The 18,148-nt window shown below is 38.7% G+C and overlaps 1 protein-coding gene across 4 annotated transcripts in view; it reads left to right on the top strand.

Annotated features, from left to right (window-relative positions):
- The window catches only part of TfIIEalpha (transcription factor IIEalpha), an 82,873-nt gene extending 82,142 nt beyond the window's left edge, over positions 1-731 (top strand). For all 4 annotated transcript variants that reach the window (XM_067135036.2, XM_067135039.2, XM_067135037.2 and 1 more), the window contains exon 7: positions 152-731. In XM_067135036.2, coding sequence (XP_066991137.1) covers positions 152-324 — 173 coding nt within the window. In that variant the 3' untranslated portion in view covers positions 325-731. The remainder of the gene's footprint in view (positions 1-151) is intronic.
- Positions 732-18,148: the final 17,417 nt, after the last annotated feature.

Below are 18,148 nucleotides of genomic sequence, written 5' to 3'. Positions count from 1 at the left end.
GAAGGGAAGCTGTGATAATTGTCTAAACACACTTAATTCGTGTTCAGGTTATGAGAGTTTTAATCGTTGTAGTTTTACTATCAGCAGTTTCTGTTCTGATAATGTAAACTATATTTTTATGTTAATACTGTGTGTCTTATTTTCTTTTCAGATGAGATTGGCCAGATAGAATCAGATGATGATGACTTCATACCCACTGTTTCTATTGGAGACAAAGCTGTCCCACTGAATGAGGTTACTGATGTACTAATCAGTCAGATGACAGCAGAAGAGAAAGAGGCGTACATACAGATGTATCAAGAACAGTATAGCCACTTATTTTGATTAAAATTAGGACTTTTCTATTTTGTAATGTGTACAAATGTAAGTGAAGTGACTGACTATATTTGGTGCAGATTATTGATTTCTGTGAAGATGTTTGCCATTTGCCTTCGTAATGTTCAGTATTTTAAAGTGTATGGAAACATCAAATGACCACAGTGAACACAAAAAGATTTTAGATTATTAAATATATGTGACTTTAATTCCAGAAGCAATAATAATCAACAAGGCCACATTTTAAATCTCTAAGGATAATGATAAGGAGTAAATTATAGATACTCTTACATGAACATCTAGTTGTCCTCTGCCCTGCGACATCCTTTATGCGTAGAGAGCCTGAAATCCACAATAATATTACCAGTTGAATTAAATTCCTTTGCATATTATGACAAAATATTTATTTCTGAATTGTGTCTTATTACGTCTTTCCTCTCTCTCTCTCTCTCTTCATGTCAGTGTTATTATATATTTTGTTTTTATTGATAGAGTTCCAGACAGCATATGGATGGTACACTGTGTTTGATCATCATCATCATCCTCATCAGTTTCCCACTCCAGTTGCCCGGGTGTGGTTTACAAGCACTCTCCACTTCTGTCTGTCCATGTACCACTCTTCACTCACATTAACAAATGTATACATTATCAGCAGTTTCCATTTTCCGGTTCCATCCAATTCAAGATGTTAATGGCACCTTTCTGTCTTCCTCTATCCAACCACCATTGCTGCTGCTTAATTGTGTTTCAGTCCAGGTTCCTTCCTATTTTGTTGTTCTTGATCGAGTTCATCCACCTTAGTCTAGGTGTACCTCTTGTTCTCCTTCCTTTGATCTTAGCCTCCATCACCCACTTTGGTATCCTTCCCTCTTCCATCCACTTTTCTACTTCAACTTCCTTCGTGGCAACCTCATTTGTTACTCTGTCTTTTCCTTTCCTATCACACTTCTTAAAAATTTTGTCTCACTGGATTTCAGTCTTCTGACCTTTCATTCAGTATCCAGTTCTGTACTGCATATATCAATATGGGGCAATAATAGATCTTATACATCACCTCTTTACGCTTCCTTGGTACTCCCTTCTTCCTCATTAACTCGAGAAGAAATACCGTATGGCACCAGCGTGTACTATTAATGATTCATTCTTAATTATTGAAAAGGATGCCGTAATTATGGCAACATTGCACGTCAAATGAAAGCCAGTCCTTTTAAGAATCATTCAGTACAGTTAATGTGTCTGTTTTGAATGCCATGTTTAATCAGTAGTGCTCTGAATTGGCATGTTCTTTATATGAAGTGGCTGTAGCTGCTTGACTGAGGTACATAGGATTGTTGATTGTACAAGAAAGTAGATACACACATTTCAACTCACTAAATGTGTTCGTAACAGATGAAAGGAATGTCAGAAATACCAATGGATACTATAACTTTCCATTAGCTAGATGTGGGAGCAGAAGAAACATACGGTACTGCGTGTCCTTTACAGTATCATTTTGTTTTGTATTTAGTTATTTTTATAGGAAGTAGTGGATTATTACAAAGGTTAGGTTTTGTAAATATATGAGTAAGCCCTGTATGGATTTTTATTACATATTTTAAGGGCTAGGGTACAGTGGGTTCAAAAATTCAAGCATAGTAACTTCGTAATTTGTATCCCTCTCCAGCGGCCTCATCCTAGTTGAGATATTACATGTACTGAAAGAGGATGATAAAGACGTAAGGGATATATACACTGAGCCACTGAATGTGACTGTATGTTCTGTAAGGACTCTGCAGGGGAGAATGAAAGAAGGGACTTTAGTAGACAATCTTACACGACAGAAATTGCACGCTCTAACCAAAGTAGTTTTTGACTACAAACACGATAAGCAGTGTAATGTTCCCCTTGAAGAGGATTTCCTGCCAAGTAAAAGGCCTAAAAAATGCCTCGAGTCCCTCAACATAGACCCAGGACGATTCCCAGACTGAATCTTCACAGTTTCCCAGATGCAATTATTCCTCACTCTGGGATCTCATCACTGAAATATTTGAGTGCTTCCTTTAACGAGGAATAAAATCCCTTGAACGGAAAAGTAGGTCAGTTGTTGAAGTTTACTCCACTGAACAAACCTTTGTAATGTGTAAGGAAAAAAAAAAAACAAAAAAAACAAGTCCACTTGTTATAGTAATTGCCACGTAAGGAAATACCCCAGAAAGTAAATATCGCCGCCCGATGCTCTTCTTTTCTCTTTTTTGTAATGGCTGATCACTGCTGCCAACCTGCCTGGTTACATATTAAAATCATCAGACATAACCATAACAAACTAACCTCAACGTAAACACCGATAATGAATGTTTCCCTACCCTAGTAAATGATAAAAGATAAGATGAAATAAATCAAGATAATTATGAATATCTCCTCAATGAGGAATTAAGGAAATAAACACACTTTCTCACTTAAATTATCTGTCTTTATTATGATATACAGTAGGCGTACTATAACCATATTCTTGAAAAGAGGGGCGTGTTAAACGATGCAATTTATTTAATAAGTCTTTGCAGTGTGATTTTCGAAAGTTCCAGACATCCAATGACTTCCCTTTCTTTTGCGCGAATATTTCCTTCTCTCTTCAATACCGGTAACCAGTAAGGAGAGAGATTATTGGGCATATTTTCAGCCTGCAGGCTGGTTATATCTTCAAGCTTATCAGGAAACATATAGGAATACTAATGTGCCAAGCTCCGTGAACGGAATTTAGGTCAGCTTTGAAGTTCACTGCGGATTTGAAAATAATAATGTTATAAGTTCTACTGCTAAAATTTCGTCCCGCAAGAGTTATTTCATGTACCGGTAGATCTAGACATGAGACTGACGTATTTGAGCACTTTCATCATTTCACACAAACTATGTTATTAAATGCATTATCCGAACATGCCACAATCCTACTTACCTGGTATTAGCCAAATAGATTTACAATCCCACAGAAAAAGAAAATATGCTTTAAATATTCTCGCAAATGTATCACTAGTGACTTTAACGGCGATGCGGTGGCAACACGCACTTCACGCTAGAGCAGTGATTGAATAATATATAAGTAATAATAATAACAATGTAAACGTTTCCACCTTTTCAATACTACAATATATTCACAAAATTACAAATTACACGGTACTAGTTTCGACCCATCTAGGTGTCATCATCAGCCGTATTGGAGCAAAGATCATTTGTGGCGAAATCCTAAGAAAATGTTATTTTAAAGAATAACAAGTGAAATGAGATGTTATGGTAATAGTTAATAATACAAGGAATATACATACTAAGATGTTTTTAACAAAGAATAAAGTATAAATGGGGTGTTGTAAAAATTATAATCATGGAAATCAGTAAGTTCTTGTATTGAAATGAAATATGGCTTAGGAAGAGGGCTTAAGGTGGGGCTGAAGGGTGCGGGAGAAAGTGTAACTGTCTTGGAAAAGTACCTTTGATTAAATTTAGGATTGAGTTTAGGTTGGCTGCATTATTGTTTCTGAGGAAAGTGATAAATAGATCGAATAGTATGTTGGGTTTCTCTGAGATTTCATTGAGATTGTGACTGGCATTAAAGTATTGGTCTAGGTGTATGTAGTAATTTTCCATTATGTTGAGTAAAGGGCCCTTGTTTGCTAATACGAGGATGTCCATGTCTTGTTCAATATTGGTGAAATTATGGTTATAATCTTGCATGTGTTGGCCGATGGCTGAAAACCTGTTGTATTTTATTGCGTTAGTGTGCTCATGGTATCTGATAATGAAGTTTCTCCCGGTTTGCCCGATGTAGGTTTTTTTACAGGTGGTACATTTGATCCTATAAACTCCTGATTTTAAAAAACTGCTGGTCTTGTTGATGTGTGAAGTATTGTATAAAACGTTCATGTTCTTATTGTTGGTTTTTATTATCTTGAACGTTGCCAACGTGCCAGATTAACGGTAAATGTAAGACGTCGTATCGGCAAGTAGGGTCCCTAAACTGTATGGTTACCGACACTGAAAAAGACCCAACAGCAAGAAAAGTAACCATAAATCAATATCTTAATATTACAGGGGAGAAAGGGTAAGGTTGCACCCTTAGGGTACGTCCTTACACGGAGAGGACTATACCTCATAACAGCAAACTAAATGCTGCCTGATCTTATGAACAGTTGTAAATAATAGTGTATGGATATCTCTTTTTTTTTAAATTTTGTGTGCCTATATTTTTCTGTAAATACATTTCCAAGTTATTTTTCATCCAAATAAAGACTACATGGGATCACAGTCTCAATAATTATGTAACTTAAGTGTAACTAAACTTCACAAACATTTACTCTCATAACGGACATGTGGTACTGGGCTATTATTGACAACCCATAGAGCCAATTTACATGAAAATAGCTTTTCTTGGCTTTCTTTCCATGCATATCTTCAGATTTGATAAAATGAACTATTTAAGGGAAGTATAAAATCTCCGTCCTTCCCGTGTTAAGTTCTTCACACCCTGGTGAAATGAATTTCCCTCTTGTACCTTTTCTCTAATCTCCATGTCCAATCCTGCATCAGTTCACTTCTCTAATACTTGAAGCTTTCACAATTTCGTCTTGTGCTCCAATTTTCATAGTAACTCTCCCTTCTCTTTCTTCTCTTGTCAGCACCAAATGTTTACCTCAGTATTTTTCTTTTTGAGATCTCTTGTTAATTTTTCTTTTTATAGCTTCTTTAGAGGATTGGAACTTCATCACATTTCAGGAACAGGGGGCTTTTATATACACTTTGTCTTTTGTTTGTTCCACATATATGCAATTCATTTCTGGGGGTTGAATACATCCACGGCATCTCCTGCCTGTCATAAGAGGGCAACTGAAAGGTGCGACCACTCAGGGGAATTATTATCTTGTACTTCCCCTGAAAATCATAAATTACCACCACTCCCCATATTTACCATCAGAAAGAAAGTTTATAAATTCAGTAATTATTCAACTCTGTTGATCCATATTAGTGTGTGAGCTCAAGTGCAGATGCACGGGGGGAAATGGTCAGATGAAAAAGGAAAAATGTTAAATGTACAGAAATTAAAAAGTTAAAGAGAGCATCAGTGTCTACTGTGACCATTGTGAATTGTAATTAATAGGGAAGGGATTCTTTAAGGTCAAAAGTACGGCCAAAAAAGGGAAAAGAAGTTGCTGAAAATACATACAAAAAGGGAAAGGGGCAAAAAATGGTGTTGATGAAATCACTTTATTAAAGTTTAAACCAGTTACATGAACTTCCTTTATCCCATTTACTGGGTTCTAATAGTTACTTTTTATATTGGATTACACACATTTCAATGCTTTTGACAGTAGTTGCTGGTGCTTTTAGCTCGGTAGATCCTTATACAGTATATAGAAAAACTCTGCTCGACATCTACAAAAACCAATGGAGCATATCTTGTCAGCATTAGTAAAAAGAGCAGTCAAGTTGCAAAGATTTCCACATTTGGATTGTTCTTCAAATTCAATTTGAATTTGTCTAACAAATCCATCAAGGTTGTCCCTAACACTCATCAACTTCTTCCACTCTTCCTCCTTCTCCATACCATCTTCTTCTAAATTCTGAATCGCATCAGGAAAATACATACTTGTAGCCATGCACTGCAAAATGGGTTCCAACGCTAAGCCTTTGTTGTTGAGTAATTTTTGAGCCTGCTTGATGGCTGCTGCTTCTGTTGAGTCCAGGGCACATATGAAGCATTTGATTTTAGCAAAAATGTTTGCACAAGAAAACAGCGCAACATGTCCAAGTACCCCACCTTGCGGTGACAGGAAACTGGAAGGTGGAGCCCAGTCTCTTCTTGGTTCAAAACTTGACTGGGAGCGTTTACGAGAATCTTCTTCAGAACAGCAATAAAGTCATTTACCCTGATGTAATTCTCCCTGATACTTTTACAAACATGGTGTAGTCCATGTGCAATACATGTCACAGAGCTGAGGTTAAAGCATGTAACATGCTTGATCAGTCATCACTAGCCTGACTTTTTTTTGTATTGTATGCCCCGTGGCCACAGGTTTTTTACATGAGTCATTGAATTATTGCATTGTTGTGCAGGAATTTGTCTTCTTGAGTTGGTACATTTTAAAAAGCATAGGTTTTACCCATTTCATCTATAATGAATCCCTCTTCATGTTTGTTGACTGCCTCATTTATTTTCTTGAAGATGTTCTCATAAATTAGCTGTAAGTAATTTTTTCTAAGTGCTCTCATCCAGTATTGACCATGTATACATCTCCAGGAATGATTTGAATGCAGGATTCCCTCTTCATGTTTGCTGTCTGCCTCTTTTATTTTCTTGAAGACATTCTCATAATTGGCTGTATGTAATTTCTAAATCTAGAAAGGCCAAATGGACCGTTCTTACCTTCTCTCAGTGCTCTCTCTACCAGCAACCGGACAGCATGGAGTGCATCTCTTAATGAAACCACATTGGTTTGATGAGACAGTAATGATGCTTGCATGTGTGCGTCAATCACGCCCTGAAAGATTTTCTTGGTGTTGCAGAAGAGATTAATTGGGTGGTAGTTTGTGCAGATAGTAACATCACTCTTGCCTTCCCAGACTGGCACAATACGGGTCTTCTAGATGGAGGGTATATCATTGTCTTCAATGTATTTGTTGAAGAATTTTGATAGAAATTCAGTCTCACATCATTCCGTCTCCTTACAAACTTCAATAGGGATGTCATAAGGTCCAGTTGCTTTTGGTGTTTTTCATTGCACAGATGATAGCTGCAACCTCGGCAGGTATGATGGATGAAACTGCACTCTGCACGCTGTGGGGATAGTCGGATGTGGGAACTCCTCATTACAAATGACATTTAAGTGTTCACATCAGCATCTAAGAATATCCACTGGGTTTAGAAGGAGCTGTTCGTGTTCATCCTTGATGTGGACGACATGACCTGTATCTTCAGTGGGACGATGACAAGATCTTGTTATCCTATAGATAGCATTGGCTTCTCCGGGTGGATATAACCATCCATAGAGGTCATGAAATTAATTGTCCTTATCAGTTGATACTGTTCGTTTGGTGACAGACTTGATAGCGGACCAGATCTTTATCAGTTCTTGTTAGTAATCTTCTTGGACTTCACTGTGCACTGGACCTCGTCAATCCACCACTAGACCTCTTTGTCCACGAAATGCTTTCCTGGTTTCATCACTCCTCCTATTTCCTTCGCACTCAAATCAAATTCGTACAGCAATCACATTCCATTATCCTTCACAAGGCGATCGGTTTTCAGGAGCGGACAGATGGTGTCCATTAGCATTGTTGCTTTGTCATGAACCTTCCACCACCATCGATGTCTTGAGTCATCCCAGCTTCTAACACAAGTTAATGTGGCCCCTCAAGTTTCTCCAACTGAAGTACTGCATACTCGGCCATCGATTTCCTTTAGCAAGAATTAGTTTACTTTACAAAAGAAAATTTAATGTGTCCTATTCATATCATAACTCCATCATAAAATGAAATAATGACCATTTCCAGGTGATTGTCTGAAGGAAATTTAGTTTAACACATTCCTTGAGTTTCAGATCACCATGTGCACCAAATCATGTTACTCTTATCCATAAGCGCGAACTTCCTAAAACTGCGGAGTAAATAACTACATCCTAGTCACAAATTTCCGATAACTAATGGCAACATTGTGTTCATATTGGAGTAATGGAGATGGAGTAATTACTCTAATCTAATGTTGGAGTTATGTCATGTATTGAATAGGAGGACACATGAAATTTTCCTTTGTAAAGTGAAAACCGTCAATACGGAATTATTCTAATATCTTGTAAAATAATTAGTTCTGTGTGCAACAACACATCCGCTCCAGAATGTGCATGTCTAGCATCCAGGCACGTGTAGCGCCATCGTTACATTCCCCTATGTCTGCCCGAACCATTTCCAGGTGCTTGTCTGAAGGAAATTTAGCTTAACACATTCCTTGCATTTCAGGTCACCATGTATCCCAAATCATGTTACTCTTATCCATAAGTGCGAACTTCCTAAAACTGCAGAGTAAATTACTATTCCTAATCACAAATTTCCGATAACTAATGGCAACATCATGTTCGTATTGGAGTAAAGGATCACGGCATGCAGCTAGTTTTGATTGGTCCACCGGTGACCCGAAGGATTTTTTTTTTTTTAGCACCTTTATATCACATTGGATCACCCTGTGTTCAGATTGTTGTCTAACTTGTATTTTTCGCAGGAACCGCTTAGCATGGTTATGGTGAATGAATCCTAAAATGTTGCTGCCTTCAAATGGCAGATTATTGTTTAATACAAAGAGTGCCACCCTTTTTGTACCTCGTGTAACTTATTTCCTTTTACATTGCTCTAAGGTAAGTGAATATAAGTTTTAAGATTTTTATTTATTGGAGTAGTTACTAGCATGTTTATTGTCTTCCCTAGATAATATTTACAAGCAAGTTCACATCCTCTTTTTAGACATGGAGCCTTCACAGTCTGACACACCAGTGGTACAGAAAAAAAAAAGAGGTTTAGGACGGCACTGGATCCCGACGAATTGCTAGTTATTTGGAACAAAGTGATGACAGTGATGGTGATTTCTCTCCAGTATCTGATGATGACCATACATACAACCTTCAAGATAGGGATGCAACTCCAAGTGAAACCCCTCCAAGTCACTTGGGACAAGAAAAAACTTGTGTGGAACAATTAGTCCCAATAAGAGTGGTCTCCTCAAAGATGTTGTTCATAATTGTCTTAAAAGTGGGGAAATTTATGTATCTGAATTATTTTCTTTTTATGTTGTATTACATCATATGCTAAATAAATTGTTGGTGATGACAATGTAAGTAATGAACATATATGCCACGGTGTGGATGAAATTGGCATACCCATTTTTTTTGATGTCTCATAAGTGAATATTGTGACGAATTTTGATAGCCCTTCTGTCATTTATAATGTTTGTAACATGGCAAATTGCACAGACTATGGTAACCGAAACAAATAGACTTTCTTTACAAAAGTTAGCAAAATTTCAAAAAAAAAAGAAAAAAGGGGTGGTTACATGGTAGCATGGAAGAAGAAATGGCTAATAGCCATGGAGGTTGGTTTTATTATATTTGTCTGTGGCGTTGACCTGTACAGATCTTTTGCCACTACTTTCACCATTTGAGAGGAACCTGCGTGTAAGTGGAATTGCGGAAGTGTAGAGTGGTGAATGTGAGGAAAGGAACGTTAAGGGCAACACAAACACCCAGTCCCCAGGTCAGGGATATTAATCATTTACAATTAAAAACCCCTGACCCGGCCAGGAATTGAACCCAGGTTTGCCGGGTGACAGGCGGACGCATTGCCCCTTACACCGAGGGGCCAGACAGCCATGGAGGTACTTCACTATGAGTCTGCTCAAGACAACCGCTGATAGCTTGTGTCATGAGTTAGATGTGGCTATCAATTCGAATCTCAACCGGCCGTGTGGCATTCGGTTGGTTTTAGTGCCTCCAATGGTATCAGATACTAAAGATGCATTGATAGCCTGGATGTTGCAGCATTTTGTTCATTTTGGCAGTGTATGTGAAGAATATCTGCTGCCATCTTATTCATAAAGGTGGAACTCCCAATTCGGCAAGTAGGCTGGTAATGGGGCTAGTACGGAAAGCACCGGTAGCCAGCCTATCTCCACTATGGTGAATAGTGTCGAAAAGTTTCAGCGTAGATCTTGATGCTGTACTATAAGCCACACTACCAGTCTATTCAGGATAGAATCGTAACCATGTAAAAATGTAACAGCACCGCACAGTCAGTCCCCCAGGAGGTACCGCTGAAAAACTTAAGCATCTCTTCATGCAGGCAACCTTCAACTCTCAAATGTGGGGTTGCCATGTTAGTCGCTTATCAAAACGGAGACCCAAGAAACTACAGATGTCTACTACTGGTAAGACAAGTGTTTCGCAAGTGGGGCTCTGATTCAGGATGCACAATCTGATGTCGACAGAAGTGTACAACTGAGGTTTTCACCAGTGAGAACTGAAAACCATGTTGTAGGGCCCATCTGTTGACTCGGTTATTAGCTTCCTGTAGCTGTCTCTCAGCAATTGCCATCCTTCCAGAGTTGTAATGTAGAGCTAAATTGTCTACATATGACAATGGAATGACTGCAGACCCAGCAGTGGCAACTATGCCATTGATGGTGATTGCGAACAGCATGACACTCAGTACAGATCCCTCCATTTTCTTGAACATGATATTGAGAAAAGCATTTCCTATTTGGGCTTGAAAGAGCCAGAGCAACAGGAAGTTCTCAATAAACTTATGTAAATTATCCCAAAATCCCCACTGGTGTACTACTATTTCCAGGTCAAAAAACACTGTGACTAGGTGTTCCTTCTGGAGAAAGGCGTCTGAATGGCACTTTTCAGTCTAACCAGATGGTCAGTGGCAGACCAATGAGAGCGAAAACCATACTGGTATTTAGTTAGAAGACTTCTTTCCTCCAAAGCCCACACAAGTCATCAGTTCACCATCCTTTCAAATAGCTTACAGAGGCCATTTGTAAGGCATATTAGCCTATAACTATCCAGAAGCTTTGGATCTTTACCTGGTTTGGGAGTTAGTATTACAATTCCTTCACGCCATTGAGATGGAAACTCACCCTTGCTCCATATTCAGCTGAACAGGATGAGCATATTTCTCAGACATTGGACACTCAAATGTTTAAGTATTTGATTGTGTATTTTGTCGATAAACACATTATAGGAATGCAAAGCACTAGAGGCAAATGACAGGTGATGAGCCTTTGCCTCGCGCTTGATAGACAGAAATGCAGAGTCGTATTCCCTAGAGCTGGACGTGCCAGAGAAATGTGACACGATGTGATCTGCAATGACTGAAGGAATTTTAAATATATCTCTATTGATGGAGATTCCAGGGACAGAGGGAGTGTTCTGAACTCTGACAATATGACAGAGTTTGGTCCACACTTGTGATGACAGAGTATGTGCCGTCATGGAAGACACATACTTTTCCCAAGTAGCTTTCTTACCGTCTCAAATCAAGAAACAGGCTTTAGCACGGAGGTGCTTAAACACAATATGGTTGGTTATCGTAGATTCCGACGATAACGCTTAAAAGCTCAAGTGTTATGGTACTTTTAGGAGAATTCCACCTTTACAACACAAATTAAATTTATTCCTTTCAGAATAACATTAAATCATGGTACATGTTTCGTCCTGATTGGAGGACACCTTCAGCCATTGTAATTTAACAATGTAGTTTCAAATGTGTAAAATGTGTGTAGTGGAAGGTGTATGTTTTTTTATAATGGTGTTTTTTACTAGACTCTATAGTGTTTAATTCAAGATCCATGCGTAATAATGTGAAAATATTTAGTGTAATAAATTTTGATCAGAGCCCATAGACAGGACCAGTTACCAAGAATTATCCAGTGTCTAAGTTTAAATATATATTCTTGTTTTCTAAAAGTATCATAACACTTGTTAAGGTTGACAATACGGGCTTAAAATGAAATGAATTTCTTGTAATGTTAAAAGGCCCGTCAGCGATCATGCATGGCCGCTGCAATTTTGTCAGTTCACCGTGGGAACTGTTTCTGGCGAGGGATACCGGACAAGGAAGGTATTGTTTTTTCTGCAGCAGCCAGAATGTCAGTTGAAATTGAAGAAACATGTTCGTCAACAGACCCCAGCACCTCGTCAGCCATCACTGTGTGTTTGGAAAACTCTGGCCAATTTGCTCGTTGAAGTAACTAGCACTTTGGTACTGTCTTTGATTCAAGAGCAATAGAAATATTGGGAAATGGTCACTATCACAGATGTCATCATGTACTTGCCACTGTAACAGGAGAACTAGCGCATGGCTGCACATGGTGATATCCAGGTGGGAGAGTGTGCCGTGGGTGCTACTGAAGTGGGTAGGTTTCCATGTGTTGAGCACATAAAGATCGAACTGGTTGATCAATTGCTCAACAAGCCTCCCCCTAGCGCAGGATGACGGAGATCCCCAGAGGGTGTTACGGACGTTCACATCTCTAAGCAAGAGGAAGGGAGGAGGTAATCGAGTGATCAAATCTTGGAGTTCTTGCAAGTTAAGATTGTAGTCTGGTGGAAAGTACACGTTGCACACCATTGTATTTAAAGACACTGGAGCACGAACTGCATCCAACTGAGTTAGTAGCGACAAATTTTCACTGCAGATGTCAGAACGGACTGAGGTACAGATGCCCTCAGTCGTCGAGCCATGCACAGTTACTCGGTCCTTGGAATAGAGATGAAATCCTCTCATAGTTGTGTAGTGTCCAGGCCTCAGACGAGTTTCTTGTAGGCAGACTATGGTGACTACATTGACAGATATCAACTGATGTAACTCAGCTAGGCGACTGTGATAACTATTGCAGTTTTATTGTAGATATGGTGACTGAACATTCCATGGAAGGAGAGCTGTCTGTCGGGAATGGTGGGCCTTCTTCCTGGAAGAACTGGTTTCCCCAAAAAGTGATTGAGTAGAGGGATGTCAAGATCTCTCATTCTTATCCATCGTGCTTGCACTTTTTGGAGGAGGGCTGGCAGATGATTTGCCAGGTTCTTTTGGGGATGTAGAGACCCCCCGATCGTGTTGGAGAACGCTTCTTCTCCAACTTTTTAAGGAAGCATGGTGGCTTCCCCTTCTCTTCTTTATGTTTCTGGGCATTGGTAAGAGGCCTGGACTTGCCAGCCCTAGTTGGAGAAGTCTTACCCCCCCAGTCTTGTGGAGGAAGACTTCCCAGCCAGACGTTCCTGGGAAGGGCCCTTTCCAAGCAGCGTCAGCAGTGACATCAAATCAAAATCACTTTATTTGCAAATGAGGTGTCTACCTCGGTGGCAAATGATACACAAAAATACATTATTATCACGCACTAAATTTTAAATTAACAAAAGAAGACAACATTTTCCTAAAATACAGCATTATAACAATTTACACTAACAATTTTTCTATTAAACACACAGCTCATCCTTAATAAATTTAAATTATTTACAAAATTCTACTCATAATATCTTCTGTACTTACAAACATAATCAACTCGTATACAGTATGTGGAATTACTTCAAATAATATTATACAACTGCTATAAGATTAAAATTGACGTTGCATTTTTGTTTTTAAATTACCATTTTGATACCTAATAAGTAGGGCCCGCATGTTGATGACCTGTCATCTTTTTACTGAGCTGTCTAAAACAATGCTGAAGTACATAGAAACTCCGGCTGGGCCACCCCGTTGTATGAATAAAGTTGGAGTTATGCAGGAGTACATTTGTTTAATAAATTGCCAAACTTCATTAAGCATATAAAACCATGTTCAAAATTTAAGAAAGAATTATTCAAATTTGTTTTTAACCATTGTTTTTATTCTATTGAAGAATACTTAGCTCTTGAAAATTAACTTATGTATAGCCTTTTTTTTTAATCTGTGCTTCTTTACCACATTGTATGTTTCTCTTTATTTTTCATGGCATGTATATTACTGTTATATCCTTTGTTACTGTATGATCAGTTGGATGAAATAAAATGTCATTTTTATTTTGCATCTTTTTGAATTTTTTGCTATTTTTCCATTTTAAGAGCATTTTTTTAAGTTTGGTAGATTCTTTGGTCATATTTTTGAGAAATCAGCCTTTTAAGGTCATATTTTTCCAATTTAGTCATGTCACAGCTTTATATGAGGAAGTTACGTCTCTCAGAGTTAAGAACAAGCCAGTAGCTGATACAAGATAATTTAAAATATTTCAGTATTGTTATTAGTTGTAAAAAATATATCTTGGATGCAGAAGGTTATGGCGGTAGGTATACAGATGGTCTTGTTTTCGTTGCAAACCAGTTATTAGCGGAATGGGATATTACCTGCTCTGTTGACCAAGGTCAGCTGTGGCGGGGTAGAAAGGGGAAGGGGTGTATATTCTTGTCTCAGTTCCGCATAGCTCATGGCGAGAGATATTAGTTCATTACTGCTTTCAAAATGCCTAAAATAAAACCAAGTGTGTCAGTGCATTTATAACTACTAGTATCTGAATTTGGTGACAGTGTGTTTTCTACCCATGGTAGCATATTTGCAAACTGTATGGAACTAAAGTAGCTGCTGAAAGAAGATTTATCGTAACGCAACATATCGGTCATGATAAACACATTTGTGCTCTTCAGTGTGTTTCAAATAAACCTGCAATTCAGCACTTACTGCCTTCAGTTGCTTCGACTTCCGGCACGTCCTCACAGTTCAGTAAACAATTGTGTGATGTATTTGTATCTGCAAACATTCCACTGTATAAACTCAACAGCCCGAATTTACGTGGATTTTTGGAAAAACATACAAATCAAGAAATATCAGACGAATCAGCTTTACGTAAGAATTATTTGCTGCAGTGTTACGAAGACACATTAAACAAAATAAGATCTGAAACTCGTGGGAAGAAGATGTGGGCGGCAATCGACAAAACTTCAGATGCTATGGGGCGTTATATAGCCAACGTTGTGATCGGAACTTTAGAAGTGCATACATCAGGTGAAATATTTTTGACTACCAAAGTGTTAGAAAAAACCAATGATTCTACCATATCAAAACTGTTTGATATTGCTATGTTTTTCCTGTGGCCTGAAGGCATCAAACATGGCGATGTACTTTTATTTTTAACTAATGCTGCACTGTATATGGTACGAGCAGCTAATTCATTGAAGGCACTCTATTCTAAAATGGTCTGTGTTACACGCCTTGCCCATGGACTGCACAGAGTTTGTGAAGAAGTAAGGGCTCTTTACCCCAGTGTAGACAGGCTTATAGCGAACGTTGAGAAAGTTTTCTTAAAAGCACCCTCGCGAGTTGCACGTTTCAGAGCTGAAGTTCCAGACATTGCATTACCTCCACAACCTATCATAACACGCTGGGGCATGTGGTAAAATACGTGTATGTATTATTGCAAAAACTTCAAGTTAATGAAGGAAGTAGTGCAGAGTTTTGACAGTGAAGAAGCTGCAGCAATAAAAATTGCGCAGGACATGCTATCTGAACCAAACACGGAGTGTATTTTGGCATTCATAAAATCAAATTTTACCTTATTGACAGCAACAATCACATCGTTGGAGAAAACGGGTGAAGAAGTGGTTGATTCCATTTCCTTAATCAACCAGATGGAAACTAGTCTTAGCAACAATTGTGGCAAAATTGCTGCAGGTATTGCATCAAAACTGAAAAAAGTGCTGGACAAAAACACCTGGTATAAAACATTATGAAAAATCTCAGACATTCATTCTTGTGAAAACAACTGCATGGATAGGATTGAGGAGGATTTAGCAGCAAACAACCTTCCTCACTTCAAGTGTGCTCCGATCACATAAGTTGATGTTGAACGCAGCTTTTCAAGATATAAAAATTGTTGGCTGAGAACCGCAGATCATTTACATTTGACAACATCAGAATAACATTAGTATTGCCGTGCAACTCAGATTAAAGTGAACATAATCCTTTTGATAAGTGCTAGAAATCTATTTTGATTGACTTTTCAGTTTGAGCTTAAGATGTCATTTTTGAAATATTGGTGAGTTTATTATTATTGTAAGATCATTTTCCCCATTTTAGTGCATTTTTTCTGAATTTTTAGGTCATTATTAAAGTCCTTTTTGAACATTTTAAGTGCATTTTTTAAACTTTATTGCGGCATCAACATCCAGGCCCTACTAATAAGCATAGCGACCTGCTGCGTCTTAACCAGAGCGCGTTATGCCACCCCTTTTCAGAGTTCCTGAAGGGCCTTCACAGCTGCCGTAGAGGTCCCAGGGCCCTCGGAAGTCCCCACTGTATTTCATCCCTACAGGCAGTCCCCTACTTCAGCTGTCCAATCTCCACAGACCACAGGATGGAATTAATTTATTCAAAAAACTTTATTTACAATAACCTGCACATGTCGAATGCCCTCTTAACATTTCTTTTCTTTGTTGCTGTGTTATTGGACATTATAAATTTTCCAGCTAACTCATTCCTGGTTGCCAACGTTTTGTCCCAGTGTGCTAAGTTGGGCTCATCAATTGATAAATAGCACACCCACCAAGACACATGGCCAGTGCATACCGTGGAGGCCACTGTGTAGGCTACTTGAAGCCACCAGCAGTGCCAATGCACTATGAGAGACTTTGTCTCATTACCAAAAATTGATGCCTGCCTGTCCATCAGATGATATAGATGTTGATTCCCATAGGGATCCTGAAATATTTGTCCCAAATGAGTAAATTTATAATACCAGTAAAAAAGGTCCGTTATTGGACATTATACATTTTCCAGCTAACTCATTCCTGGTTGCCAGCGTTTCGCCCCAGTGTGCTAAGTTGGGCTCATCAGTTAGTAAGTAGCACACCCACCAAGACGCATACTCCTTTAGTGGCTAATATCAGAACCCTGGCACATGACTAGCCTACTAGGCTGCAGTGGTGAACCAAACAATGTTAGTAGAATGACAAATGGCATAATTGTATTTATAGATGAATTGCACTTCTACTTAAGTGAAAATTATAACAGGATCTGTATCTGCAGATAACAGAAGGTAGACATCTAGCAGAGTGTATTTACATCAGACATTCTGCACCAGAACATGATATTCTAGTGTGAGGTGCCATTGGGTTACACAGCACGTCTCTTGTACGAATCACTATCGCCGTACTCCCTGTGAGTGCGGGGAACAGAATATCTCCATGGTATACCCTGCCTGTCATAAGAGGCAATTAAAAGAGGGACCACAGGAGCGTGGATTGGTGACCGCACGGTCCTATCTGAGTCTGCCATTGCTTCTACTTGTGCCAGTCTCTCATTTTCATAGTTCCTATACAACCTCTCTTGGTCAGCTCGTTCCTTTCAAAACCTGACAATAACTTATATGATTTGTGATGTGTAGGGTGTCTTATTTTCATGCACTTTGAGGCCCCTTCCTTTTCTTTTGCCAGTATCCTCATTCTTCTAGGTATCAGACTCTCCTATTTTCTTAGAGTTAAGAGAAGATGGCTGCCTAGTTGTGCTTCCTCTTAAAACAATAATCACTACCATAATATGAGGGCTACTTATGTTAACAGCAGTGCTGGGGCCAGTTGTCCTTCCTATCTTCAATGCATCCCTTGGCCATATTACAACAAATGATAAACTGCATATTGCAATGCCAATGTGGGCATTCTTCAATAAAAATTATGTACCACTACTATCCCGGCCTGCAAGATGCCCCATCTGTCACCCACTGCAAAGCCTGCAACATGCTCAAATGACAGGTAGAGCAGTATGATTATCCACCTACAAATCTTGTTAAACTATGGCTGAATATCAAAGAATGCCATGTAAACCTCATCTGATTCAATGTCTAGGTCCACTTACTATCATACGAAAATAAAAAGAGACATAGGTAGAGGCACCTGTTACTCGTGAAGCGTAAAATCACGAACTTTGCAAAATTTTACAAATTTGGCTCCAAATGCTAAACTATTTACCTTTAAGCAAAATCATGAAATAATTGACAAAGTTATGTGGAGTCACTCTCTGATCCAAGAAGTATAATGAAATATGATTTTAAAAAATTATGAAGTCTCTCATCTATAAAAGTAATTTCTCATCCTATGAGAACTTTCAGCATTAGAATATTTACCATACAGTGTTTAGAGATAGGCATATCATCAGCGTGTAACATAACAGCACGATCCATCTCTCAACACTTCGTCACGCCCCTTCATTTTTGCGGCTGGACGGCTCTCTTACTCATCATTGCCTCAGCCGGGCCAATCAATAATAAATAGGCAGACGCCTTGTTGGCTGTCGCCTC

Source organism: Anabrus simplex, chromosome 1 (assembly GCF_040414725.1).
Source record: "Anabrus simplex isolate iqAnaSimp1 chromosome 1, ASM4041472v1, whole genome shotgun sequence".
In the NCBI taxonomy this organism is placed as follows: Eukaryota; Metazoa; Arthropoda; class Insecta; order Orthoptera; family Tettigoniidae; genus Anabrus; species Anabrus simplex.
This window is presented reverse-complemented; position numbering and strand designations above follow the sequence as displayed.